This window comes from Salvelinus sp. IW2-2015, linkage group LG20 (genome assembly GCF_002910315.2).
Source record: "Salvelinus sp. IW2-2015 linkage group LG20, ASM291031v2, whole genome shotgun sequence".
NCBI lineage: Eukaryota > Metazoa > Chordata > Actinopteri > Salmoniformes > Salmonidae > Salvelinus > Salvelinus sp. IW2-2015.
Window position 1 is genome coordinate 1,208,693 of NC_036860.1, and position 27,687 is coordinate 1,236,379.

At 41.2% G+C, this 27,687-nt stretch overlaps 2 protein-coding genes across 2 annotated transcripts in view; one reads left to right on the plus strand and one right to left on the minus strand.

The window, feature by feature from the left end:
• Positions 1-12,264, minus strand: part of LOC111980544 (uncharacterized) — a 33,704-nt gene extending 21,440 nt beyond the window's left edge. Inside the window, exons 1-3 of the mRNA XM_070433716.1 lie at positions 11,980-12,264; positions 11,574-11,633; positions 7,601-7,893 (exon numbers count right to left, since the gene is read on the minus strand). Coding sequence (XP_070289817.1) covers positions 7,601-7,893; positions 11,574-11,633; positions 11,980-12,087 — 461 coding nt within the window. The 5' untranslated portion in view covers positions 12,088-12,264. The remainder of the gene's footprint in view (positions 1-7,600; positions 7,894-11,573; positions 11,634-11,979) is intronic.
• A 97-nt stretch (positions 12,265-12,361) lies between these two features.
• On the plus strand, positions 12,362-20,360 carry LOC112081359 (probable E3 ubiquitin-protein ligase MGRN1). The gene is made up of 15 exons (XM_070433717.1): positions 12,362-12,693; positions 12,969-13,087; positions 13,323-13,340; positions 15,092-15,273; positions 15,941-16,058; positions 16,159-16,225; positions 16,414-16,457; positions 16,600-16,647; positions 16,870-16,938; positions 17,187-17,346; positions 17,601-17,710; positions 17,900-18,114; positions 18,866-19,023; positions 19,197-19,307; positions 20,247-20,360. The coding sequence occupies exons 1-15, from the start codon at positions 12,606-12,608 to the stop codon at positions 20,357-20,359; spliced, it is 1,620 nt and encodes a 539-aa protein (XP_070289818.1). The 5' UTR covers positions 12,362-12,605; the 3' UTR covers position 20,360.
• The last annotated feature ends 7,327 nt before the right edge of the window (positions 20,361-27,687 follow it).

The window sequence follows — 27,687 nt, forward strand, 5'->3', positions numbered from 1 at the left end:
ATGTCAAGTCTAAGGGTAGACCTAGAAAATTCAAGCCCCTTGGGTGCTGCCATAGAGTTACATTAGAAGTGCCCATCCAAGAAGGCTCAAGGTCATTGGCCACAGATAAAATGATGTCAAATTACATTATCTCTACAGTAGCTTTGATTGGACTGTCAACATCATACTTTCAAAATCTTCGCTTTCAGGCATCATCAAGAATCTTGTCGACAATCTACTGGCAAATCCTTTTTAATCCTTGTCATATGAAGAGAAAGTATAGGTAAAACGTATCGGTGCTCATGGGCCATTGGACATAAACATTACACGAGTTTGGAATCGTAAATTCAACAATGAATGGTTTGGAAGGAATCAGTGACAGTGGCTAACTGCAAGCGTTGCAAAGCAATCACTAGCCTGCTATTCAGTGGAGTGGCTGTGTGGTCCCAAATCTGGGATTAAGTATCTCTTTTCCAAGTTTAAAACGATAAATGATAAATCATGCTGTCAATGAAGTGTGATTTGTGCTGCGCTCAAAACAACTGTTAACTCAGAATTGCGAAAAGTTGACTTCAGTGAGTTCAAGACAACTGGGAATTCCGGAAAAAATGATCTCCGACTGGGAAATACGTTTTGAATGGTCATCCAACTGGGAATTGTAAGTCGGGAACTCAGGCCTCTTTCTAGAGCTACGACCTGAAGATCATCATGATTCAACCTTGTTTTTTTCAGAGTTCCCAGTTGAAAGCACCATAAATCCAGAGAAGGCCAGACTTTGATGACAAAATTTGCCGAGGAAGGACTGCCGAGCCACCTTCCTGTTCAAGTGAGTACAGCACAACAAGGTGAGTCCAAAAATGTCCTGTATGCTGCTGCATAAATGATGTAATATGCCAGGGAGATATGTACACTGTATCTAAGAAGGTAATGCTAAGTGTACATTGTGTAGTAAGCTGTTAGTAGCCCATGTGCCTCACCCTAATAATTTGGTCTATTTACCGCTCTTAATTTCACCAACTGTTTTGACTTGGTGGTGCACATGTAGCCTATAACCTGTTTTAGAGAAATGTAATCAACAAATTTTGTAAGAGCCTTCATTGTCTGCTTATATGCCCCCTTTAATTTATCCTACGGTTCTGACTTGGTGTACAGGGAGAACACTAAGAATGACCCATGTTCTGAATTCTGTAGCTGTACATTTCAAAAGTGCTAAACAAATAGTTATATCAACTACGTCTGTCCTAGCTCGCTCATTAATGTCTTAATCGAAATTACGGATTGCCTCTTATCCGCTTGTCGTCCCCTTATGCCAGTTTGTACATCTCAATTGTCATTAGAAATCACATTTGTTTAAGCAAGTCAGCCATATCAGCTATGTTTTTTTTAAAGGCAGTAAATGAGGCTGATTGAACTGTTTTGCTGGCAGACAAGGCCAGGTGTAGCAGTGGTAAGCTGTTGGCACTGCTGTTGGGACAGCTTTATGTAGGCCCTAACAGTTTGTGGGCACCGTTTGTCACCGTTATAGTGCAATTAATGTATTGCTTAGTGTTGTGTTGTGGCTTTGCTGGCATCCCACTTATTATTCATTTTTTTGCCCCAACAAGATTTAAATGCTAAAATCGCCACTGGAACCACAATGATTTGTCTTTCTTAACATATATTAATATGCCTCGTGTGTTTTGTTTGTAAGCTCAAGTGGGCAGTGAAGTTCAATGGGCCTTCGAAAACAAAATACTTGTTCTGTCTGTTATCATAGAATATGAGGTCATCCTGCAGGTTGTTTCTGAAACGAATGAAATATTTGTCAGAAGCCATTGAGTCTAACATAGGGAGGGTTTCCTCCCAAGGCCAAGAGAGAATGCCCTGCCCTGTTGTCCACTCCAGCCGCTAACAAGCTGCTTGTATCTGTGGTCTCATGTCAACAACATTGATGTGATGATTAAGCTCGTCACCTGGAAGCTTAGCCAAATATGGTCTACCTACCGGTTTATTGAAACTCTACACTCAAGCTGATGTGATATGTTGAATTTGATTACTGTAACCAATTATTGCAAGGCACATTACGACGCAAAACCAGGTATAAACAGAGATGAACAAGAAATTAAGGCTTTGAGAAAATTTACTTGAGACCTGTTCTAGAGTTTTCTCCCAGGGGCCCTGGCATGTATGTCTCTGCTTGTCTTTGTCAATAAAACATCTAATACTCTGAAAGCCATCTTGATCTTTCTTTATTATTGATTACCCCGAGACCTTCACTGTCATTGAATGTAACATGATAATTGTTGTTTGTACAGAACTGAAAAAGTGATATGTAGCCTCATATCTTTCTTATAATGTTCCATTTGCTTCAATAATAAGTGTGCTAATAAGCGAGTCAGAGATGTCCTTCCTGTTCTTTGGGAGATGTAGGCATATTTTCAGTCCTACAGAACAGAGAGTTATGAACCACTAGCTCCCTTTCCTTGCACAGCATGAGAGGAAGTAGTGGGTGGGTGCAAGCCAAAGAAAACCTCCTGATACAGTGCAACTCTGAAGCAGACTATCCACTGACTCTTCTCTCTGGCTCAGAGCACTCTGTTTCACTACCCCAGATGGCCTCTCACAGTCTTTCTCAGACAGCTACTGTTAGAATACTCAGTAGACAGTTGAGAGCAGCTGAGCCCACAACCCTGTACCAGAACAGTGCCATGTTCTTTTAAAGCTTGGATCTCTGTTTAAAAAACATTCATTGGAGACTTGTGCATGTAAAAGGAACAAATTAGAAAAAACAGTAACCCGCTATGTAAAGAGAGGATTACGCTATTGTTGCCGTTGGCCCTAGGATTTCCCAGACTCCCACTGTTTCCTGAGAGAGAATAAACTTAACTTAATTCCGCCCTCTGTTGAAGATGCAATAATGATATACATCATGCTAAACAACAAAAACATTCACTTCAATACACAGACATAAACAAAAGAAAGAAAGCGGTTGAAATGGGTGTCTCAATGGAGGTTTGCAATTATTTATATAGCCTGAATTTGTATGGTGTTGCGAAGCAATGGCTCCATGCCTAAAATGTCCACTAGAGAGCACTGTGCACAATGCATAACTATAGTCAGAAGACACATTTAGTCTACCACTGCACTCAAATGCAACTATTTCCCCCGCATCTTAGGTGCAGATAATATGGCCAATTTTATGCTGTTTTATCTCTAATGGGATATTTGTTTTTAGAGCATTCTGTATGTTTTTGTTTCACATTGCAATTTAGTCATTAGGCCTACTGTAGGTTTTCCCATGCATTCAAACTTAAACAATAGTGAAGTTCCAGGCACACACGTTATAACAACAAAGTACTGCTGTTGGCAGAGTAGACACTCCCTTGTTCTCTGGCAAGTTTTACATCCCATAGTCTGAGCCAAGTTTAGAGGCCAACCAACCCAATCTCTCCTTTTCTATCACACTCCCTGTGACTGGTGAACTTGATCGCAGTTTCCATGTGTTTATTGCCAGATAGATTTGATGTTGCTATATTAAGAAGGTTGTTACTATGTCTGGTTTTGAAGTAGGATACATATTGACACACTGTCCAGAAATAACTTGTTACATAGACTACAGTAGGCTACTAATTCATGTTTTAGTACTAATAAGAAGAGGCTGTAACATGTTGAACCAGCAAAACCAGCTGTAAAGTACCCTCCCTGTCCGGAATCTCCCAAACCCACATGCCGGTGCTACAATTACTACAACTACTACACTAAAGCATGACTGGTGTTCAGAGTGAGATTGTTTCAGCAGACAAGGGGGTGAGGGGTCAGTCACATGCATGAATGGAATGAATGAAAGGGAGTGTTGTCTGTCCCACCAGAGCGTTATGAAAGGACATTTCTCTCTACCTGTGTTCCTGTGTCTGTTTCGTTTCACTGGAACACTACGTTTCTGTTCCCAGATCAGTCTGTGTGATGAGAGACGGGGCACACTGCAGTGCTCTTATGTAACAATGAGCTGGGGGAAGGGGAGAGGGAGGGAGAGCAAGAGACAGAGAGAGAGAGAGGAAGGGACAGAGGGAGGGAGAGGGTGGGAGTCATGGTGGAAAGAAAAGTGTCTTCTCCCCATCCGTTGAGAGTTGAACAGTCCTATTCCTCCCATTTGCACGAGCAAATGTGAGATGTAATCAGCAGTCCCACAGCAGAAACGATAGATGCTCATGGTGTGTGTGTGTGTGTGTGTGTGTGTGTGTGTGTGTGTGTCAATATGATCATTCCCTTTATGCAGTAGACTAAATGCGACATGTTAATGCCATAGTAACAGAGGGGCTTACGCGTGATAAACATAGCTCTTTTCTTCCTCCTCGTTGCTGTAATCTCTACCTCCCTCTACCCTTTCTTCTATCATGTGCTGCTGTGTCCACTTTGTCCCCATCACCTTTCACCCACTTTCTGCTTTTGAGGGTTCACTCCAGGCTCACTCTCGAGTAGGTTTTTATCTCAGCAATCACGTCAGCTTCTCACAAGTTGTCCAGAAACATGTCTTATCTGAGATTGCATACTGTGACAGCATATCCAAACAATGACTCTCACATAAACAATAGCTATCTTGTTATTGTATAGGCTAACCCACAATGTTCTGGAGATGGAGTGTGTAATTTCTGTATATTTGAACCATTTCCCATCAGTACAATAGCTGGAGCACTTCTATTGTGTTATGTCTTGAACACACCTACAATGCATAAGCTTCATAAACATTGCATGAAATCCATGTAAAGAACTATGAAGTCAGCCTGATGGTCATGGATGTGGTGGGTTGGAATATGAGCAGTACGGAGTAGCAGAGAGTGGGGCAGTGTATTGTAGGAATTTCAGCCATGTAGCTCTGCTCCTCCATCTCGTCTTGTGTTCCTGGCAGCTCCACTATCATCCTGGCCAACCTGGCAGCTGCCTGGTATTCATGTCACGCCCTGCAAACACAGAAACACACACAGCCAGCGAGGTGAYGGGGATAGGGAGGGGGACTGGGTCCACCAGGATGGGTCTAAAGAAGCCTCAAAAGTATTTTATGCACTGCTGCTGCCAGGGAAGTGGAGGTGAAACAAGGATAGTCATAGTCAGAAGAGACACACAACCCACCTCTCATTACTGCTGGTTATGTGGGGTGACCGAGAGATAGAGAGGGTGGGGTAGAAATAGAAAAAGAGGGAGAGAAAGAAAGAAAGAACAGGAGGGGGTTCTGCATTATGAGAGAAGCCGTTGTTTATGTTTGAATGCCTGAGTGTTCTCCACATTTTGGGGCAAAAGCAAGTCACATTGCTGATCTCCCCTGGCGCATGCTCTCATCATTTCCTCGATTCTATTTCAGGCTAAAAGTAAATCTCCAGTATGTATACCCAAACCATCATGTCTTAGTTTGGCTCAAACTAGCTTGTGCTTACTGTACTTGAAGAAATCTTGTGCTAGCCTGCTTACAGTTTTACAGTGCAGCAATTTGCAGTGTAAACAAACACCAACACAACTCACCAATCTCATGAGTTTTGAGGAGTTATGAGGATGGGTGGACTGCTCGGGGGCCACCCACCTTTCATTGTCAACTCAGTACAGACAGATCAGATCGATCAGTCTGATGTCAGCATGACATTGTATAATGTATCAGACTAAGGCCTGTCCAGCTACAGAATACAGGGAGGTTCACCATGTGAGCAAAAGAACAATAATTGTTTGAGGTTGATAGGTGCACAGTCCAACTAGGCTCTGGTTAATGTTTGAATCCATGTCCCTATGTGTTATGACTGTTGGAACATTTAACCACACTCACAGAACTGATGACGATCTTCAAGAGTTAAGTGGAGATTTTGCAAGGATACAAAAACACTCAAGTCAAAATAGAGAGAAGTTGAATAGCATACACAGGGGATAACATGAACGAAGACAAAGTCTATCAAATGGGGAGAGCTGATTTCCTAAGCAGATGGGGGAAAGTACAGTGGGGTGAAAAGGTTTGTCATACAAAAACAAATCTGTACCACATAGACAAGGAAGTGGGCATAACATAGCACTGTTTGGTCTCTGCTTGTCCCTGTCCTTGTAGTGTGGGATAAACAGTCTCTGACTCAACATCTCCTCCTCAKTCTGCTCTGAGGTTTTTCATTAATCCAAGGATAGAGAGAGAAGGCCAAACATTCATCTGTTTAGACCATTTCACATTTCCCCTGGTTTTCAAACAGTGTATCTCTCCTTGATGTGATGTGTGTGACTGAAGATTGCGTCATACCAACTCACTGGACTCAACATCCACTGAGAAATAATCTGCCATCTGGAAAATACTAAAAGAACACAGGATGTTGTGGGTTATAGTTCCATTAGAGTCCCATGTCCATTTGATACATAGTCAGACTTCAAGATCTAATGCAGTGTAATACATACAATATTTATTCAGAAACACAAAATAATTAAGTTAATTGTCTGGTAATCCACAAAATTGTTGTGGTAGCTGTCTCATGGAAAACGTCGAGGAACAGGCGTGTTCAGATTAACCGATGTGCAAAGCAAAACTAGAGTGTGATTATCAGATTAACAGATCGTAGAATAGAAAACGTTTGGATGGGGCCTTCCCTRAATTTATCAGTTCCTTTCAATTGCAATATTCATTCCATTGTACAAAATAAAAAAGATGATCAGGTGCCTAGATGAAACATTTTTGAGCCGAGAGTTCCTGAGACAGCATCACCAGATATGCTGTTTTTTTCTTATTATTTTTCTTTTTTAAATCTATATTTTTTCAAATATATTTTCCCTCTTTATTATTTTCCCCTAATATGCTGATTTCCATCTTAAGCAACGACAACGCTGTATCAAAAACTATCTGTCTGCTACTTAGAGATGGTGCACAGCTGAAATATCAAGCAAGATGTCTCACTCTGACAGAAACATTTATCTCACTTTTCCTCTGAACACTAGTGGCTGAAAACAAAATCATACAAAAAACACTGAACCATGATTGAAGTATAACATCCTTTAGCATTCAATGCAGACAGAAACACTGTATATAAAGAGGAGCAGTTCGTAAAGTTGCTTATTAAACATAGTTGGATAGCTGGTGTTCCTTGATTGTGTGAGTGGGACAGTCAAAGTCATTACCCAATGTTTGAAAAACAGATCCAAGTTGGTTTCTAAGCACATTAGAATAGTAGAACACATGATATTCACACACTTACACTGGTTAAAAAAATAAAGAAGAATGATGTTATTTATGCAGTGCACCCCCAGTATATAAGGCATCCAGTCCATTGACACCACTCCAGAAAGACAAAGGAAAGATGATGACACTGTCATACACATCGGTGTGTACAACAAGAAGATCCGTCTTCGGCACTAGTCATACAAGTCCATCTTTGTCTCTGGTTTCAGATCAATGAAAAAAAATGAAACATATGCCTAACTAAAATAGTCTGCAGATTTTACAATGTGGGGTCATGTGAATGTTCATCAGCTGTATGCTCATAATTCCTCCTTTCTGTCCTCAGTGCATGTCCACAACATCGCTTGGTTTTCTGCTTTCCCTTGCAGCCAATTCATTTCTCATTTTGTCAAAGAGGACTGCCCGATATTGGTTCCTCTTGTTATCGCGAGGCCCCTGCAGTGCTCTCATCTCTCTGCCTCCATGGTGACGCTGGCCTGTTCACTGGAGTCCTGCTGAGTGACGGCTTGGGGCCACCCAGGGGGAGGCACCTGAGAGGGCAGCTGCCCAGAAGTCCACAGGCCCTGCTGGGTCTGACCTGGAGCAGAAGGGCCCATGGCCCAGTTGACCTGAGGAGGAGAGGTCGCCATGGAGGCTATGGGACTGCTGCCGTTGAAGCTCTCTGAGGCCTTGAGGCGGGAGAACATGGCCAGGGCATCTGGGAAGTTGGGAGGTGTTGCTGGTGTGTTGGCTGGAGTGTGCATCTGTGGAGAAAGGAGAGAACCATTACTAAGAGAACATCGATCTGTAAGCATTTCTGATTGCATATTTCACTACAGACTTTTGTAATTACTGGCGCATTGTCTCCAGTTCTAATTGACATGCTTGGTTTCATTTACCATCTTGACACTTATGTCCTCCCTCAACTGGTCCTTAGAAGTGCCTACATCATAATAGTTGTGGAAGCGAAAAAGGAAAAATATTTTCCCTTCGAAGCCCAACTTCCTCAGACTGACCCTTTGTCTTTCCACCAAATTCTACATCCTGCCCTGAGTCTGCCCTCTCAGCTGACACTACAGAGAGCAGGCCCTAGGAGACTGCTCTGTGACTGCCAAACACTGGACTAGTCAGCCAAAACAAACACCATCCCATGAGTAAGAACCTAAGAGGGTCCAAAGGAATCGTACCTTCCAGGACGTAAAAGGTCAAAGCAACCAGTGTTAGGATTCACCCCAAACATCTGAAGGCTTCCAGACTGTCTGTTTTCTCATTGTGTGGACAGGATATCCACCACATAATAGATTATGCAATATCTCAAACAGTCATGTGATTTGTAGTGGAACTAGAGGAAACAGATACCCTCCCTCCAAGGCACATGCTTGCCTTCAGAATAAGTTTGGACTGCGGTAAACATATTTCTTTAGGAGGATTGTCAGACAATTTAACTACATTTTGTTAATGAGAGCTGAAATATGTACAAGAAGAAAAAGATCACCACAGGCTAATAAAGAAATCCTTATTACTTGATAAGAACATTAGTGGAGTATCCCACCCACATGGATTTCTAAGGTTTCTATGGTGCAGTAAGAATGAATGAGTGAATGAATGAACGAACATTGGATTTCCCACAGGCATTAGCGTTGACCTGCTTCAATAGGAACGAGACATGCCTTTATTCAACGTAATCATTTATGATGCACAGTGAAGCTAGTGTGCATTGCTCAGTTCAGGACAAGCATGTCTTTGTACAAAAAACAGGTCAGCAGCAGCCATACTAGCATAAGGCTGGCTGCTTCAGAAATGTCCTTTAGCATTTTGCAGATCACTGGTAGCCTACATTTGCTTCAGTCAATAACACTGCAATAAATTGCAGCAATACATTTTAAGTGATCATAACAGACTTCCTGTCAATTGACACACATGGCGGCAACAAAACCATGACCTAAGATATGATTTTGAACTTTTTGTTGTTGTACTGTATCGGTTTACAAAACGGTTAAAACTGTACAGCTGAAAAACACGTATAATACAAAGGCCTTCCGTTATTTGATCACAATAACAAGACAGCCTGGCCTGTCTGGGAGTTTCCACACAGGCATAGGGAGAAGGGTGTTGAAGGGGTTGGCTATGTGGACACAGGGTGTGGGCCTCAGTGTGTGGCAGCTGCTCAGTCAGATCAGCTGGCTCTGTACACATAAACACACAGGAGACCGACCGTGCATTTTCTCATCTGGAGCTGCAAAGTTGCTATAGAAACAGTCCTGTTTGATAGGGATGGATCCTGTAATAGCAGCTGCAGCCAGGGAAACAGTACATGAGAGCTTGTTTTAGAGAGTGTGGTCTTTCTCATCCCTTTTCCTATTGTTTATTGTCAGTTTGCCATATTTGTGCCTCAGAATAAACAATGGCAAACTGTACCCTGTACTAAAGCCCTGCATCCTGCCAACCAGCATTGTCCATATTAAACACAATGTGCTATTGTACAACAGGCAGTCTACTCTGTCATTGTTCAAAGGGCTTGTAAACAGACACATTCTCCTTTCAAAATGATATCCCGCATCAGAGCACATCTAAATGTAGACACTAAACGTCTAATAGCATCCCAAATAGTAATAACAACGGTAGTAGAACAGTTTACAAAAGCTGTTTCTTTTGGACGATGTTATGAAGACTTTAACTGACTCGATTCATGACTGCCACAGACCTCCTGKCATCCTAAACATTGACTGGGACATTGTGATACGCCACACGTCCACAATATTGCCACCAGCCTATGCCTTATTAGCCTGCTTTAGTTAAAACCCCTATGTGCATTTCAATCATGAGGGACGTAATCATCTGTGGATGTAACATCCCACAAGCACCTTGAGTTTCAACACTGACCTCCATTGTGTGATCTACAAGATACAATTGTTGAGGGCATCATGGGTAATCTGTCTTTAGTGAGGCTGCACCTGTTTCAGAGCTGTTTCACTAACTCAGTCACCCTACACATTGTCTGCCTTCATGTATGTGGTCAACTGTCCAACGAGACGAAAGAAAGGAAATTCAAACAGCACGTGTCACGTGATACACAGCTTACATTACTGTTTTCTGTATCAACAAATCAATCTCACCAACCTCCAACACAAACAGGTCAATGAGCAACCATAGAGTGAGTCAATAATTAACCAAACACAGTCCCTTGTTGTTGTTATACAGCCAGGGATAGATTAATATACAGATGCTGGTTTGTCATGTCAACTTGTTCAAGTGACAGAAGTGTCATTTTAAACCAAAGTCAGAGTGATCTTCATAGCAATACAACCCTTACTGACAACAGCAACAATAACCTACAGCACTTTCAAAAACATTACTTTTAATAGCCTTGGGTGTAACAGAGTTAGTTTCGTAACCTCACTCCCCAGCTTGAAATGTCTCCACATCATGTTACATGTGCRTTGGGCCTCTCCTACGCTTGGCCTTTCTGCACTGGTCTGTTTAAGGACACAGTGGGCACATACTGCACCGTAGTTAACCTGACAACCATTTGTCAATGAAAGGGGCTCAACTTAACCTTATGCCACGCCTGACAGCCAACCCCCTAATGTAAACAGACCACGCCAGATGTATTGCCAATGTCACTGCTTCTTATCTCATCTAATGTCTGCCCACATCCTGTTTATTTTCATCAGTTTGAAAATGAAAATAGAAGCAGAATGAGAATGAGATCACTGGGAAATGGCAGAGCCAGTGGTAGGTTATGAGAGGTAAGGTTCTAGACCCAAATAAGCTGATATCTTATTGCTCATGAAGCCAGATGTTGTTTCGAAAGGAGGAAATCTATAGGCCAAATGGACAATCTATATGACAAATGGTCTCGATTAGACTGCTAATGTCCTGTTATACATGTGTCAAGATTTTAACACTGCCATTAAGTTTCAGTAATMATTTTGAATTAAAAGACAGTGTATGTATGTTTTGTATAGTATGTACAGTATCATAAGTGCTGTAGCACTTAAATCATTTTATTTTATAACCTTTTTTTTTTATTACTAAAACAATGTTCACTTTTGCTGGAACCATCCACAAGACACATTTTCAAGGCTTCAATTCAAGAAAAAGAATAGTAGCAGTACAGATCATCCATAACTCACATGACTTCATTTGACGACTATGAGTATTAGAAACATAGCAGCCTATCACGTCACCGTTCATGTGAAATAACACAGTAAGTAATATGCTACAGTACACGACAAGGCACTATGAACAACGTGGCCAATGTGTGTTTATTTTTGTCAGGCTTGTGTTTCGGTGCAACATGGCGGACACGGACGAGAAGTGCATGAATATAAATATAATCATAGATGTTGCAATAATCATCCTCATCATCACAATGTAATAATAATAATAATACATCAATCATTCATTGTTATCAATAATACTGTAGGTTTTCTCTACTTACCATTTGATGATGGTGACTGTATGGAATATTGGTTTCTTGAAAAAAGGCACTTAATGCAGTCTATTGAAAAATAAAATATATGTGTCAGTAAGCACCAGTCCAGTGTGCATTAGCCTATTGCAGACAGATACAACCTAAATCGATATTATACTATCTCCTGTGAAAATGTTACATTGTGCCATTAGGCTGCTGAATACCATAGTTAGCTACATTTTCATTGCATAATAGCATTACCCTACTGGGGTGTTGTAAAGATAACCAGATTATTTTACAAATTATTGGCATTACTGTATTAATTAGATGTATTTAATTAATGACTCCGAGAAACAGACACAGACTAATCTCTGTAACTGATCTATCTTCCATGCACCAAACTCAGACCATTGTCAAGAAAAGGTTCCCATACCTCGAACTGCCAATGTGCCGCTTGTAGAAGCTGTTTCGCTTGGTCTGCTGCGCATCCAGCAGTCAGGACGAACTGATTTATCATAACTTGGTGCTTTAGATCATCCATATTTGCAGAAGCGGACTATTCTAAACCTTTTCCCTTGGGTTGGTGCTCAGTCCTTGGGGTTATTCTCCCTTGCACTAGCCTTTCCTCTCATCGACCATGGAGACAGCACAGTCCGCAATGAAAACCCAAATATTTACTGTATGAACTATGTTCAATGTCCTTTGATCGGCAGCACGAGAGCGCAAATCAGAGCGATGGGGAGTGGCGATCAGTAGGTCGGTGACAGAAAGAACTACAAGTCCCTAACACCATGTAGTTTGATGTATCACACATCAGAAGGCTTTTTGGCTTGAAACTTGTGTTTATTTTCTTTAGCGGACATCCAGTTATCCTTGGTTCTATCGTTATTCTTGACAGGTACACAATTGGATATATAAGTGGCTGTGTAATACCGAAGAAAGTCTAAAACTTGTTACAAAACGGTCCCTTGGACGATAAATACACTAGCGTAGTGGCTAGTAACGTTAGTAGTTAGCTAATTCTGTAGCTAATTAGCTAGCTAGCAACAACAAGGAAAGATGGGGTCGATTCTTAGCCGGAGAATCGCTGGCGTTGAGGATATTGATATCCAGGCGAATTCTGCRTACAGATTTCCACCGAAATCGGGTAAATATAGCTATTAATTTGGATTGAAACGCTAAAACTCGAGTTATAGCTAACGTTAGCTAAACTGATATCATCAGCTCCCAACATTATAGGCCTAACGTTACATGTGAACGCTATTAATGGTTAATTGTATGATATTCAGTCGTGGTGAGATGTTTATTTGATGGGGCAGAGTTGTGCATCGGTGCCCTGATCTTGTCCTGATTAAAGATAGGCCTTCCATCCTGATTTTATCCTGGTTCTAATCTAGTCACATACTTCTATTTTCTTTTAAGGGAATTACTTTGCCAGCCATTTTTTCATGGGAGGGGAGAAATTTGACACYCCCCATCCAGAGGGTTACCTATTTGGAGARAACATGGATCTGAACTTCCTTGGAAATAGGCCTGTACAAGTAAGGACAAACAAGTTCGCTATACAATGGCAAAGGTTCTTAGCTATGTTAAGTTTTTCATCTTGCAAGCTGCTGACAGATAAGTAACATRTWCAGCATATTAGTTGAAGTGGAAGTTCAGGAGTAGKCCTTGATTCACATCCCCYAKGCTATTGRTTAGGCTAAAGCATTTGAAGTTTATCTGCATTGGGCTGTTCTTTTCTTAGACTAGTTGTCGTGTCTCACCTTTGCTTAGTTTCCGTACGTGACCCCGGCCCTGTGAAGACCTGAGAAGTCTGGTCAATATCAGAAAGGATCCCTGCGCTTGTCAGGTGAGGAAAAACACCATCATATTCTACAGCAAGTAGTCTTCAAACCTTTCCTCATTTATTTTTCTTAGTGGTTTTAATTTTCAAGTGATTTAGGGTCAAGAATCCTGGCTGATTGAGCTTAGCTTAACCTGTCTAGGACTGGTTCGCCAACAGCCAATGAAATTGCAGGGCGCCAAATTAAATCAACAGAAATCTCATAAATCAATTTTCTCAAACATACAAGTATTAGACACCATTTTAAAGATAAAATTCTCGTTAATCCAACCACAGTGTCCGATTTCAAAAAGGCTTTTTGGTGAAAGCAGAACATATCATTATGTTAGGTCAGCAACTAGTCACAGAAAGCATACAGCGATTTTCCAACCAAAGAGAGGAGTCACAAAAAGCAGAAATATTGATAAAATGAATCACTAACCTTTGATATTCTTCATCAGATGACACTCCCGGGACAACATGTTACACAATACATGTATGTTTTGTTCGATCAAGTTCATATTTGTATCCAAAAACCTCAGTTTACATTTGGCTTTGCCTCCAAAACATCCCGTGAATTTGCACAGAGCCACATCAAATCACAGAAATACTCATAATAAACATTAATAAAAGATACAAGTGTTATTYACAGATTTAAAGATATACTTCTCCGCTGTGTCAGATTTCAAAAAAACTTTACGGAAAAAGCAACCCATGCAATAATCTGAGTACAGCGCTCAGAGACCAAAACAAGCCAAACAGATATCCGCCATGTGTAGTCAACAGAAGTCGGAAATAGCATTATAAATATTCACTTACCTTTGATGATCTTCATCAGAATGCACTCCCAGGAATCCCAGTTCCACAATAAATGTTTGATTTGTTCGATAAAGTTCATAATTTATGTCCAAATAGCTCCTTTTTTTCACGCCTTGAGTTCACAAATCCAAATTCATGACGCACGAGCAGGCGAAAAGTCAAAAGTTCCGTTACAGTCCGTAGAAACATGTCAAACGATGTATAGAATCAATCTTTAGGATGTTTTTTATCATAAATCTTCAATAATGTTCCAACCAGAGAATTCCATTGTCTGTAGAAATGCAATGGAACTCAAGCTAACTCTCATGTGAATGCACATGGTCAGCTCGTGGCTCTCTGTCAGACCTCTGACTCAATCCCCTCACTCGGCCCCACTTCACAGTAGAAGCATCAGACAAGGTTCTATAGACTGTTGACATCTAGTGGAAGCCTTAGGAAGTGCAACATGACCCATATCCCACTGTATCTTCAATACGGAACGAGTTGAAAAACGACCAAACTCCGATTTCCCACTTCCTGGTTGGATTTTTTCTCAGGTTTTTGCCTGCCATATGAGTTCTGTTATACTCACAGACATCATTCAAACAGTTTTAGAAACTTCAGAGTGTTTTCTATCCAAATGTACTAATAATATGCATATATTAGCAACTTGGACTGAGTAGCTGGCAGTTTACTCTGGGCACGCTTTTCATCGAAACGTGAAATTGCTGCCCCCTATCCATAACAAGTTAACATCTATTCACTGTACTTGTTTAGGCTTACGTTTCGTTTGATATTGACATGCTTTCATAAGTGTGGTGCATGAGCGATTTTGTTGTTGTTGTTGTTGTTGTTGTTAACTTAATCATAGCTTCAGTTTCAAAGTTATGTCATTTTGAAATTGGCCACTTGAAAAAGCTAGCTTAATATTGTTTTGTTTATCTGCTTGACTACTAGGTACAAAGATGACACTGATGCTCCAGTAGAGGAAGGAGGGAAGCCAAAGGTTCTGTATGGTGTGGAGTTCACATTTGACGCTGATGCTCGTGTGGCTATCACCCTGTATTGCCAAGCTTTTGAGGAATTCACCAATGGGATGGCAATGTATGTAAGAGTCTGATTCAGAAACCTTTTCATTTACATGATAGACTATGCTTAGCATCAATATGCTATTTAAGTCATTCACTAATTAGAAATACATATTTTCTTCCACTGTCTCTTGCTCCCAAATATCTAACTAAATACAATCCAGCATTTTACTTTTCTCATTTGAAATGAATCCATGCCTTTTATCCGTTTCTGAAGATGTGCAGTGAAATTGATTTATTCACTTTAAAGACGCATTGTATAAGAACATCTTATGATAGTGGCCAATATGGCCAATGTACAGCATAGCACGCCAGTCTCCAAAAAGCAGACTGGGAGAGATACAATGGGTCCTTAGCAACCACCTGTCTCCATGGATACGCATGTCATCTGAAGAGGGAATTAATATAATAGTTTATGCTGAGGTCATTATGTGAGTGGATGGATGTGTTATTCTGCTTATTTTGCATGTTTTTTATTGAGATTTTCCATTGACAAATTTAAGAGGGACATTTCAGGAATTGATTTTAGTTAGGCCTAATGCTGTTTTTCATTATTTGTGATCGAAGAAAGAGCTTTCAACAAGAGATCTGAAAAAGAACATCTTATATTTCCAGTATACTAAATTAACTTTGATAGTTTTGTATTGATAAGATATTGACATCACTGTTTCTGTTCTGTGTAGGTACAACCCAAAGGGCCCAGCCCTGGTTTCTGAGACTGTACACTATAAGAGGGGTGTGAGCCAACATTTCTCCCTGCCTTCTTTCAAAATCGATTTCACCGACTGGAAGGAGGAGGATGTGAGTATATCTGGGCAGCAGCACTCAATCCTGTGGAGTGATGTCACCAGCTGACAGTTGATGAACTCATCTGTTGTCACCATTTATTTGATCTTTACAGCTGAACTTTGAGCTGGACCGGGGTGTTTTCCCCATGGTGATCCAAGCTGTGGTGGATGAAGGGGATGGTAGGTGGTCCAAACGGTTGACGCTGATGTTAATGTTCTTCGCTCCATATATAWTTCAAGGCTGACCTAATAACGAACTTAGTTGGCAACTGTCTCTCCGCTGTACCACAATAGCAGGTGCTAGATGAGACATTCTGTATGCACAGAGTACAGTAATCCCTTATGAATTAGTGTTTGTCCTTTTCCAGATTGCTTGGGACATGCACATGTGCTGCTGGCAGCCTTTGAGAGAGTAAGTAGCTCATTGTGATGATTCAGTAGAAGAGGACAGTGTTTGATTTTGACTCAAATTTGCATCCCGYGTCTGATGTCATGAAGTTCTGTTTTCACACATTATGAAATATGTGAAGTAAACACAATTTCTTCCTTTCAAGCATGTGGATGGCAGTTTCTCCGTCAAGCCTCTGAAGCAGAAGCAAATTGTAAGTTAACACAAGTTAATCCATGTCGTCTCTATTATATTAGTAGATTATTCAAAATACAAAATGCCTGAATAACAAAAACATGTTCATTTACAACACGTACATTTGTTAGCATGTGTGCTTACTTCTTTATCTCCTATGGGACATAAGGCTACAATGTGTTCCTCCCATCATTCTCTGTCCTTGGCCACGTGTTGTTGCCATGTGTGCTCTCTGTTATAGGTGGATCGTGTGAGCTACCTGCTGCAGGAGATCTATGGAATTGAAAACAAAAACAACCAAGAGACCAAGGTTGTTATTCTAGAACTCACCTGGAACACTTTTTGTAGATGCATACAGTAGATTTATTTAACATGAATTTACAAAGGCTGTTGGAAAGCAGCACATTTTTACATTATAGAGGTGTAACCACACCTGAATCTTTCAGAAATGTAAACCAGAAATGTGGCTCATTATGCTGTAGGTTTTCAGACCGTTGGTTAGTCTATTTCTTTGTACATGTTCATCACTCACACAAATGTTTTTTTGGTTCTCTGCAGCCGTCGGAGGATGAGAACAGTGACAACAGCAATGAGTGTGTTGTTTGTCTGTCAGACCTCCGAGACACCATCATCCTGCCCTGCAGACACCTGTGTCTCTGCAACTCCTGTGCTGACACCCTGCGTTACCAGGCCAACAACTGTCCTATCTGCAGACTGCGTAAGGAGCGATGCTAGTTTGTTTCCAATAGGCTTCCAACTGGGATTTCATGCCTTAGCTAATAGGAAATAGACCTGCCAKGCTGCCATGTTTCAGAGCTCAGCGAGAGAGACACCTAATGGACGTGGAGATGAATGCCCTGTGTGGACTGAGCTGATTTAAGGAAAATGCTGTAAAGTTGACATTTTAGTGAAGATGCAGTCACATTTGACAGTGTGTAGTGTAATCAGTGTTTGGTCTGTCTCTCTCCCCAGCCTTCCGAGCCTTGCTGCAGATCAGAGCTGTGAGGAAGAAGCCTGGGCCGCTGTCYCCTGTGTCGTTCAGCCCTGTACTGGCTCAGACCATGGACCATGATGAGCACTCGGTACGGCGCAAACGACCCAGGCATTTGTTGTTAATACACACATGGCATCATTTGTGTCAAGGATTGTTTCTTTTTCTACTTGTATTTAACGAAACTCAACTCCATCACGATGCAATTACAAAGCCTTTAATAAATGGCTGTGAATGACTAGTGAAGATATGAGCAGTCTTTCTGTGTGCATCTCTCCAGAGCTCAGACTCGGTTCCCCCAGGCTTTGAGCCCATCTCTCTGCTGGAGGCCCTGAACGGCCTGCACTCTGTGTCCCCCTCCATCCCCCCCGCCCCCCTCTATGATGATATTAACTTCTCTGGGAGCCTGGTCGGGGAGGGCCGTCCGCTGGGCTCCCCAGAACACTCCGGTGACGGGGGCCTGCAGAAGGGCAAAGTCAGCAAGTCACCTGACAGGTAATCCTGGGACACAAGGGTAGTAACAAGCCCAGTTCACTTTCTCCTCCATCTGAGATGGACCATCTCCCTGAAGTGTACACTACACTCCCCCTCATGGATTTAAAAAGAATGGACAGGTGTAAGGGAAGATGGTGGAACCTCCCTCCAGCGAATATTTAAACCAATCCAAAGCTTTGAAATCTTTTGAGGTAGGGTGAACCAGTGCACACTTTAGGACGAAGGGGGAGAAACTGAAGTGGGCTAAAGTGTCCCAGTGCTGCTCTCTACAGTCCATCTGCCTGCTACTGTAATTTTTCACACCATTACATTATCATTTGATTTGAACAGTCTCTAACTTGGAGCATATGCAATTTTGAATTATTTAGTTTTAGTATTGAGTTAATAGCCCTGACAGATTAACTGCCCTGGATGGATTTGCTTGTTGACATTGGGTTTGACTCTGGATTGATTGCTCATCAGTTTGTGTAACAGCTGGCCCAGGGTCAGAATAAAGAGTGTCCGTATGTTGTGGTGAGCTGCTGCTAGAGGTCTTCTCCTGTATCCAGCACTGTGCTACAAACTGATTAGATGGCATGTCCTTGGCAATCCATCCAGTTGACATTGCTGAGCCTTGCCAACCTGCAGAAGAAAAAAAATACTAGGACAACAGTACAGAGTGCAGTCTGTTTATTATAAAGCTTCACGTCGGTTGTAAAAGTGTTTTTTTGTTTATCAATGTCACCTCATTGTAAGTGTTTGACCCCCGCAGCACCCTGAGGTCGCCCTCATCACCCATCCAGGAGGAGGATGAGGAGAAGCTGTCTGAGATGTCGGACGCCCAGCCTCACACACTGCTCTCCAGCAGCCCAGCTCCCACCGAGGCCACTGCAGCCGAGGATGTACCGGAGTCCATCTCCCCAGATGATGGTGAGTTCTGTCATGCTCTGAATGCACGTAGTTAGCGGTCCAGTCTACATCAAGTTTGGGTAGGTGACCCCTCCAAATAATGACTTGAATTACCATTGCAAACCAGTGTAAGGACATTTAGGTCTTGTTGCATGTTGTGACCTTGTCTCTCCCTCCTGTCGTGGGTGGTCCAGAGGACAGGCTGCACTCTGGAGGAGAGAGACAGATCCTTCAGGACTACAGCAGTGAACACAGCAGCCTGACCAAAACAGAGAGTGACCCGCCAGGGGACCTGTCTCTGCCAGGTAAGCTAATAATAACACAAGGCCCAGGCCCGTGCATATCTGTGCACGTGTGCATGATTGTGTATGTTTGTCTGGATATTAAAGATATTCTCTGGTTCTTTTGTATATTCTTTAGCCAGTAGTTCTGAAAGTAGCGCCCAAGAGCCAAAAGTGGCCCCAGAAAATTGCGTACTATGTCACATATGTACAGATATGTGCACCATGTCTCTCTCTCGCTCTACTGTGTGCGTGTTCCTAGCTGTCACTCCCTTGGCAGGCTGAAGATCATTGGCTGAAACTTTAATTGCTAGGAGGCTGGCCCACGTGGGGGTCAATGGAGGGAAAATGGCACTGCACAGCTTCCAGAAAACAGGGATTTCTTGGCTAGTTCTGCTCATAGATTATGCATGAACTACACATTAACACATCAGAAACGGGAGGTTTAAAAAAAATACTTACTAGTTGCCAAAGTACCAGAGCATGTCTTTAATGCTCAAACCAATTGTAAACATACATTTTTCATTGCACTTATAACACCTTTTGACTCTTTTTATCTTTATTCTCCCGGGCTTTCAGTCCCCCAGCTTTGCATCTAACCTGTGTGCTGTTTGTTCTTCTCTGTTTCYTTACTCCCTGCCCTGTCCCTTTACCTGGCCTTGCTATGGCCAGCTCTAGGTCCTGATGCCTGCTCTATTGGTATGGAGGAATAAATGTGGTATGTAGGACTTCTCTGTCCTGTCTTCACCTATCTGTTTTTCTGTCACGTTGCTTCAGAGAAACCGATCCCTCGCAATCTGTCAGATTCAGGACAGTTGGTTAATAATCTGCTGCAGGTTGTAACTCTGTTTATCATGCAAATTGACAGCAAGTTTGTATTGATAAGTATGCAACTGTTTAGATTTATTTCACCGGAGTAAGAGATCCTCTTGTTTAATTGGATCATGCTCCTTGTGTCCACAGGGTCATCAGAGTCAACAGAGAGCCTGAAGAGTCAGAGTACCAACTGCTCCAGCCAGCCCCTCCTGTGTCCCCCCAGCAGCCTTCACATGGAGGATGAGCAACTTGACCCCTAACCTCGGGCCAACGGTTCCTCTCGGCTGAGTCCCAATTCACTTTCTCGCATGGATTTAACATGGTGGAAACTCCCTCCAGTCAAAATTACACCAATCCAATGCTTTTAAATCCATGACGGGGAGTGTGAAAGTGCAACTTTTTAGCCTGAAGGATGAAACATTGGGACTTAGCCATGGTCTCCTCCCAAACCCATCCTCCCCCATGATCCAGTCCCCTTGGGCCTTGTAGAAGACCACTCTCCTACTTTGGTCACCGATTCATGCCATAACTGGCTTTGATTCAAAATTTGTTTGTGGTGGTCACTGCAAGGATTTACTAAAACCATACTATACTTAACTAAAAAAACAACAAGTCCTTCATTAGATTGCTTTACATACAGTTGAAGTCGGAAGTTTACATACACCTTGGCCAAATACATTTAAACACATTTTTTCACAATTTCTGACATTTAATCCTAGTAAAAATTCCCTGTTTTAGGTCAGTTAGGATCACCACTTTATTTGAGAATGTGAAATGTCAGAATAATAGTAGAGAGAATGATTTATTTCAGCTTTTATTTCTTTCATCACATTCCCAGTGGGTCAGAAGTTTACATACACTCAATTAGCATTTGGTAGCATTGCCTTTTAAATTGTTTAACTTGTTTAACTCAAACATTTAGGGTAGCCTTCCACAAGCTTCCCACAATAAGTTGGGTGAATTTTGGCCCATTCCTCCTGACAGAGCTGGTGTAACTGAGTCAGTTTGTTGGCATCCTTGCTCGCACAGGCTTTTTCAGTTTTCTTAGCTTGAGGTCAGAGCTTTGTGGTGCCACTCCAATACCTTGTCTTTGTTGTACTTAAGCCATTTTGCCACGACTTTGGAAGTATGCTTGGGGTCATTATCCATTTGGAAGACCCATTTGCGACCAAGCTTTAACTTCCTGACTGATGTCTTGAGATGTTGCTTCAATATATCCACATCATTTTCCTCCCTCTGAAGCCATCTATTTTGTGAAGTGCACCAGTCCCTCTTGCAACAAAGCACCCCCACACATGATGCTGTCACCCCGTGCTTCATGGTTGGGATGGTGTTCTTTGGCTTGCAAGCCTCCCCTTTTTCCTCCAAACATAACGATGGTCATTATGGCCATTTCTCCAAAAAGTATGATCTTTGTCCCCGTGTGCAGTTGCAAACTGTAGTCTGGCTTTTTTATGGCGGTTTTGGAGCAGTGGCTTCTTCCTTGCTGAACGGCCTTTCAGGTTATGTCGTTATAGCACTCGTTTTACTGTGGAAATAGATACTTTTGTAGCTGTTTCCTCCAGCATCTTCACAAGGTCTTTTGCTGTTGTTCTGGGATTGATTTGCACTTTTCGCACCAAAGTATGTTCATCTCTAGGAGACAGAACGCGTCTCCTTCCTGAGCGGTATGACGGCTGCGTGGTCCCATGGTGTTTATTCTTGCGTACTATTGTTTGTACAGATGAACATGGTACCTTCAGGCATTTGGAAATTGTTCCCAAGGATGAACCAGACTTGTGGAGGTCTACAATTCTTTTTCTTGTGGAGGTCTTGGCTGATTTCTTTTGATTTTCCCATGATGTCAAGCAAAGAGCCACTGAGTTTGAAGGTAGGCCTTAAATACATCCACAGGTACACCTCCAATTGACTCAAATTATGTCAATTAGCCTATTGGAAGCTTCTAAAGCCATGACATCATTTTCTGAAATTTTCCAAGCTGTTTAAAGGCACAGTCAACTTAGTGTATGTAAACTTCTGAGCCACTGGAATTGTGATACAGTGAAATAATCTGTAAACAATTGTAGGAAAAATGACTTGTCATGCACAAAGTAGATGTCCTAACCGTCTTGCCAAAACCTATAGTTTATTAACAAGAAATTTGTGGAGTGGTTGAAAARCGAGTTTTAATGACTCCAACCTAAGTGTATGTAAACTTCTGACTTCAACTGTACATTTAGGAGTGTGCAATTGTTTGTCCATTCTGGATGGGGTTGTGGTGCAGTGGCGGACATTGCATGATTCCAGTGGTTGAATATGACTACCATCATATGGTGGTACTAGAAGCACACTCACTTTCAGTTTACTCTAATCAAATTACTGCTTGACACTAATTGTTTTAGAGAGCATTAATACCATTCCTGTTGTATTCATCTAAACTAATAACTTTTTTAACATTTTATTTCTTGGTGCTTGTATGATATGAAACGTTTTGGAAAGCAAACTTGAAACATTTCGGTGGACATTTGACATGATTAAACATGACAATTTAATGGTGTCATTTTTAAAGGTTTTGAGGATTCATTTATTTTACTTTGTGAAATGGTGAATTCCTATGTCATAGCAAGTCAAATTGAGGCATTTCATTTCAAGTTGTCTTCAACGTAAATATCTACATTTGTTCGTTTTTATACTGAATTATGTGATGTCTTATATATTTTACCTGTACTAGACAATTATGTAGATTAATTTGCAAAATTGTATATTTGTGTATTGTAGAAGAAAATCTGGGGATTCAAATAAGGAGATTAGTAGTTACAGCTACATGCACAGTATCTCAAATTTAGCTGATAGATTTTTAGTGACAGTCCAGCTTTACACCTTAACAGCTGAACACAAAGAAAGATAGAGCCTGCAACAAGCCAATACGCTATGCTGACTGTATAGCACAAACTGTGTTATTTGTAGATGTGGCATATTTCTGTAGTTATATTGTGGCTTGTCATCCTGGCATAGTCATTGCCTTGCTCAAGTTCTATGACTTGCAGTGTCTGACTTCCCTGTAGATGTAGCACCATACATATAGGTCTATGTGCCTTCAACTAAACACATATGGCTGCTGCTTGTTGCATTTTTGGTGTTCTTGTGATGAAACTGTTTCAGGATATACAGCTGTATGAGCCTGTAGTCTAGGAGGTTTTTATTCCCATTGGCTGATATACAGAGCTGTAAAGGTATGACATTTCTTTGCATTTTCAATGGTTCGTTAAATATTTTTAAAGAAACCTAATTGTTATTAAACCATTATTAAAACCAACTATTCAGCAATTACAATTATGTTAAATCCATATATTGATACATTTAATCTATAAAAAGTAAGTACATTATGATTAGACTTGGTTGTTATATGGTCTGTATTGTGTTTGTGTGTGTGTGTGTGTGTTCTAATTTTTTTCCCAGGAGGAATAAACTAAATGCTTCTTAACCATTTTACTTATGCAATATCTTGAGACATTGCATCTTTAACATTAGGTTATCTTTCGCTTGTGAGTTTTGTTGTAGAGGGGTGTAAAACTATCCAAACTGCTTTGGATTAATACTGTTCATGTCATGTGTCTTTGACTAACGATGTGCCATGTTAACTTTGATGATACACTTGTGCCTTGTTTCTGTTTCTCACTAGTATTGACCTGGTATCCAGGACATCACCACATTTAGTGATTCATAACTCTATCAATATTTGTCTGTCCCTGTGTACAGATGTAGGATCTTCATTTGCTCAATCTTCTGTTACTGAGAATATGCAAACTGTTACAGGAAATGCAAACTTGTAGTGTATTCAAGGTTTAAAAAGGCTTCTAAAGTTTGTCATTTCCAATTTAAAATATCAGACTAGATTTGCCCTAACGAAAAATGTATCAACCCCTACAAAAATGTCAATTTATTATAATTTATTATAGTCCGACATATCATTTAAATTTCCTGTTGCTGCAGGATTATTTTCCTGCTGTAGCGAACTGGCTCAAATTAAGATCCTACATGTGTAGCCTACAGCCGCATGTGAATAACAATTAAATAAATGTAATGTTGAACACTTCTGTTTTTAACTGCATGTCTCATGCTTGACTTCCAATGATATATGAGGACCATTTAGGGTGAATTCGGAAAAAGTGGGACACTTTGCATTTCCATCTTCTGTAACCTCTTTCGACATCTATCCAACTTATTAGCCCAACACATGATACATTTTTTAAATCCTCCAGCTGTTTCCTAATCACATAACACTACGGTTGATTTCATATTCACAGGAGGCATGACCATATTTTCAGTTCGCATTTGGTTGACTATGACACCATTATAGTCCTAATTGTACTTCAACAGCGATTCAATTTTGTGTGATTAGGAAACATTTGAGGATTTCAGAAATGTATCATGTTGGTCCAATATGTTGTATAGATGTCTGAAGAGGTTACAGAAGATGAAAACGCAAAACGTGTCCCGCTTTCTGAATTCACTCAAATAACAGTACTACAAGACATAATTAACAGGATATAGTACTACAAGAACCAGAGCCTAACCTAAATACAGGTGGTCCCTAATGTAAACTGGTTATCTTTCCTCCATTAGAAAAGCCTACTCCATTCTGTCCTACTTTAGCTAACTATGGTTGGTAATGCGGGACAACAAAAATGACAATTACAAAATTGAAAGATAATTTTGGCAACTTTATGTATTTTGATGCACCAGTACATAGTATTCACATTTACATCAACATTTGACACAGTACATTATGTATGAAAGTTTTATAACCTTAACAACAAAACAGAAAAGCTATGTCACTGATTTTAGCGTGTGCTTCCCGAGGTGAGCTTCCTATTTGAAGCTTTCTCTGCCCCTCACTGATGTCACCAATTAAGTGGTGATTTTGATCAGGCTTTTAGTAACAATAGTTTAGATGTTCTCTTGTCAGACCAAGAAATAAAGGCATCAGGATTCATCTGTCCCAGTTTATATCATGTCCAACTTTTTCCCAAGTCTCTTCTTATTGGTGTGCTTTAGTTGTGGCTTCTTTGCACACAGCAATTCGGCCATGAAGGCCTGATTCACGCAGTCTCCTCTGGATAGTTGATGTTGAGATGTGTCTGTTACTTGAGCTCTGTGAAGCAGCAGGTAGCCTAGTGGTTAGCGTGTTGGGCAAGTAACTTAAAGGTTGCTGGATCGAATCCCTGAGCTGACAAGGTAAAAATCTGTCGTTCTGCTGCTGAACAAGGCAGTTAACCCACTGTTCCCCTGTAGGCTGTCATTGTAAATAAGAATTTGTTATTTACTGACTTGCCTTGTTAAATATAAAAAGCATTTATTTATGCTGCAATTTATAAGGCTGGTAACTCTAATGAACTTATCCTCTGCAGCAGCGGTACCTCTGGGTCTTCCTTTCCTGTGGCGGGCCTCATGAGAGCAAGTTTCATCATGGCGCTTTATAGATTTTGCGACTGCACTTGAAGAAACTTTCAAAGTTCTTGAAATTTTCCGCATGGACTGACCTTTATGTCTTAGAGTAATGATGTACTGTTGTTTTTCTTTGCTTATTTGAGCTGTTCCTGCCTTAATATGGACTTGGTCTTTTACCAAATAGGGCTATATTCTGTATACCAATCCTACCTTGTCACAACAAAACTGATTGGCTCAAACACATTAAAAAGGAAATAAATTCCACAAATTAACTTTTAAGAAGGCACACCTGTTAATTGAAATGCATTCCAGGTGACTACCTCATGAAGCTGGTTGAGAAAATACCAAGCGTTTGCAAAGCTGTCAAGGCAAAAGGTGGCTACTTTGAASAATCTCAAATATAAAATATATTTGGATTTATTTAACCCTTTTTTGGTTACTACATGATTCCATATGTGTTATTTCTTAGTTTTTATGTCTTCACTATTATTCTACAATTATTTTTATTTTTTAATATTTCACCTTTATTTAACCAGGTAGGCAGGTTGAGAACAAGTTCTCATATACAACTGTGACCTGGCCAAAATAAAGCAAAGCAGTGTGACAAAAACAACCACACAGAGGGGGATACACATGGGATAAGCAACATCTATATACAGTTTGTGCAAATGTAGTAAGATTRGGAAGGTAAGGCAATAAATAGGCCACAGTTGCGAAATAATTACAATTTAGCATTAACACTGGAGTGATATTTAGCATTAACACTGGAGTGCAGATGATGATGTGCAAGTAGAGATACTGGGGTGCAAAAGAGCAAAAATAAATAATTTGGGGAATGAGGTAGTTGGGTGGGCTATTTACAGATGGGCCGTGTACAGGTGCAGTGATCGGTAAGCTGCTCTGACAGCTGATGCTTAAAGTTAGTGAGGGAGATATAAGTCTCGGGCTTCAGTGATTTTTGCAATTCGTTCCAGTCATTGGCAGCAGAGAACTGKAAGGAAAGGCGGCCAAAGGAAGTGTTGGCTTTGGGGATGACCAGTGAAATATACCTGCTTTAGCACGTGCTACGGGTGGGTGTTGCTATGGTGACCAGTAGGCTGAGTTAAGGCGGGGCTTTACCTAGCAAAGACTTATAGATGACCTGGAGCCAGTGGGTTTGGCGACGAATATGAAGCGAGGGCCAGCCAACGAGAGCATACAGGTCGCAGTGGTGGGTAGTATATGGGGCTTTGGTGACAAAACGGATGGCACTGTGATAGACTACATCTAATTTGCTGAGTAGAGTGTTGGTAGCTATTTTGTAAATGACATCGCCGAAGGCAAGCATCGGTAGGATAGTCCGTTTTACAAGGGTATGTTTATCAGCATGGGTGAAGGAGTCTTTCTTGCGAAAAAGGAAGCCAATTCTAGATTTCATTTTGGATTGGAGATGCTTAATGTGAGTCTGGAAGGAGAGGTTACAGTCTAACCAGACACCTAGGTATTTGTAGTTGTCCACATATTTTAAGTCAGAACCGACCAGCGTAGTGATGCTAGTCGGGCGGGTGGGTGCGGGCAGTGATCAGTTGAAAAGCATGCATTTAGTTTTACTAGCATTTAAGAGCAGTTGGAGGCCACGGAAGGAGTGTTGTATTGCATCGAAGCTCGTCTGGAGGTTTGTTAACACAGTGTCCAAAGAAGGGCCAGAAGTATACAGAATGGTGTCGTCTGCATAGAGGTGGATCAGAGAATCACCAGCAGCAAGAGCGACATCACTGATATATACAGAGAAAAGAGTCGGCCCGAGAATTGAACCCTGTGGCACCCCCATAGAGACTGCCAGAGGTCCAGACAACAGGCTCTCCAATTTGACACACTGAACTCTATCTGAGAAGTAGTTGGTGAACCAGGCGAGACAGTCATTTGAGAAACCAAGGCTGTTGAGTCTGCCGATAAGAATGCGGTGATTGACAGAGTCGAAAGCCTTGGCCAGTTCGATGAAGACGGCTGCTCAGTACTGTCTTTTATCGATGGCGGTTATGATATAATTTAGGACCTTGAGCGTGGCTGAGGTGCACCCATGACCAGCTCGGAAACCAGATTGCATAGCGGAAAAGGTACGGTGGGATTCGAAATGGTCGGTGATCTGTTTATTAACTTGGCTTTCGAAGACTTTAGA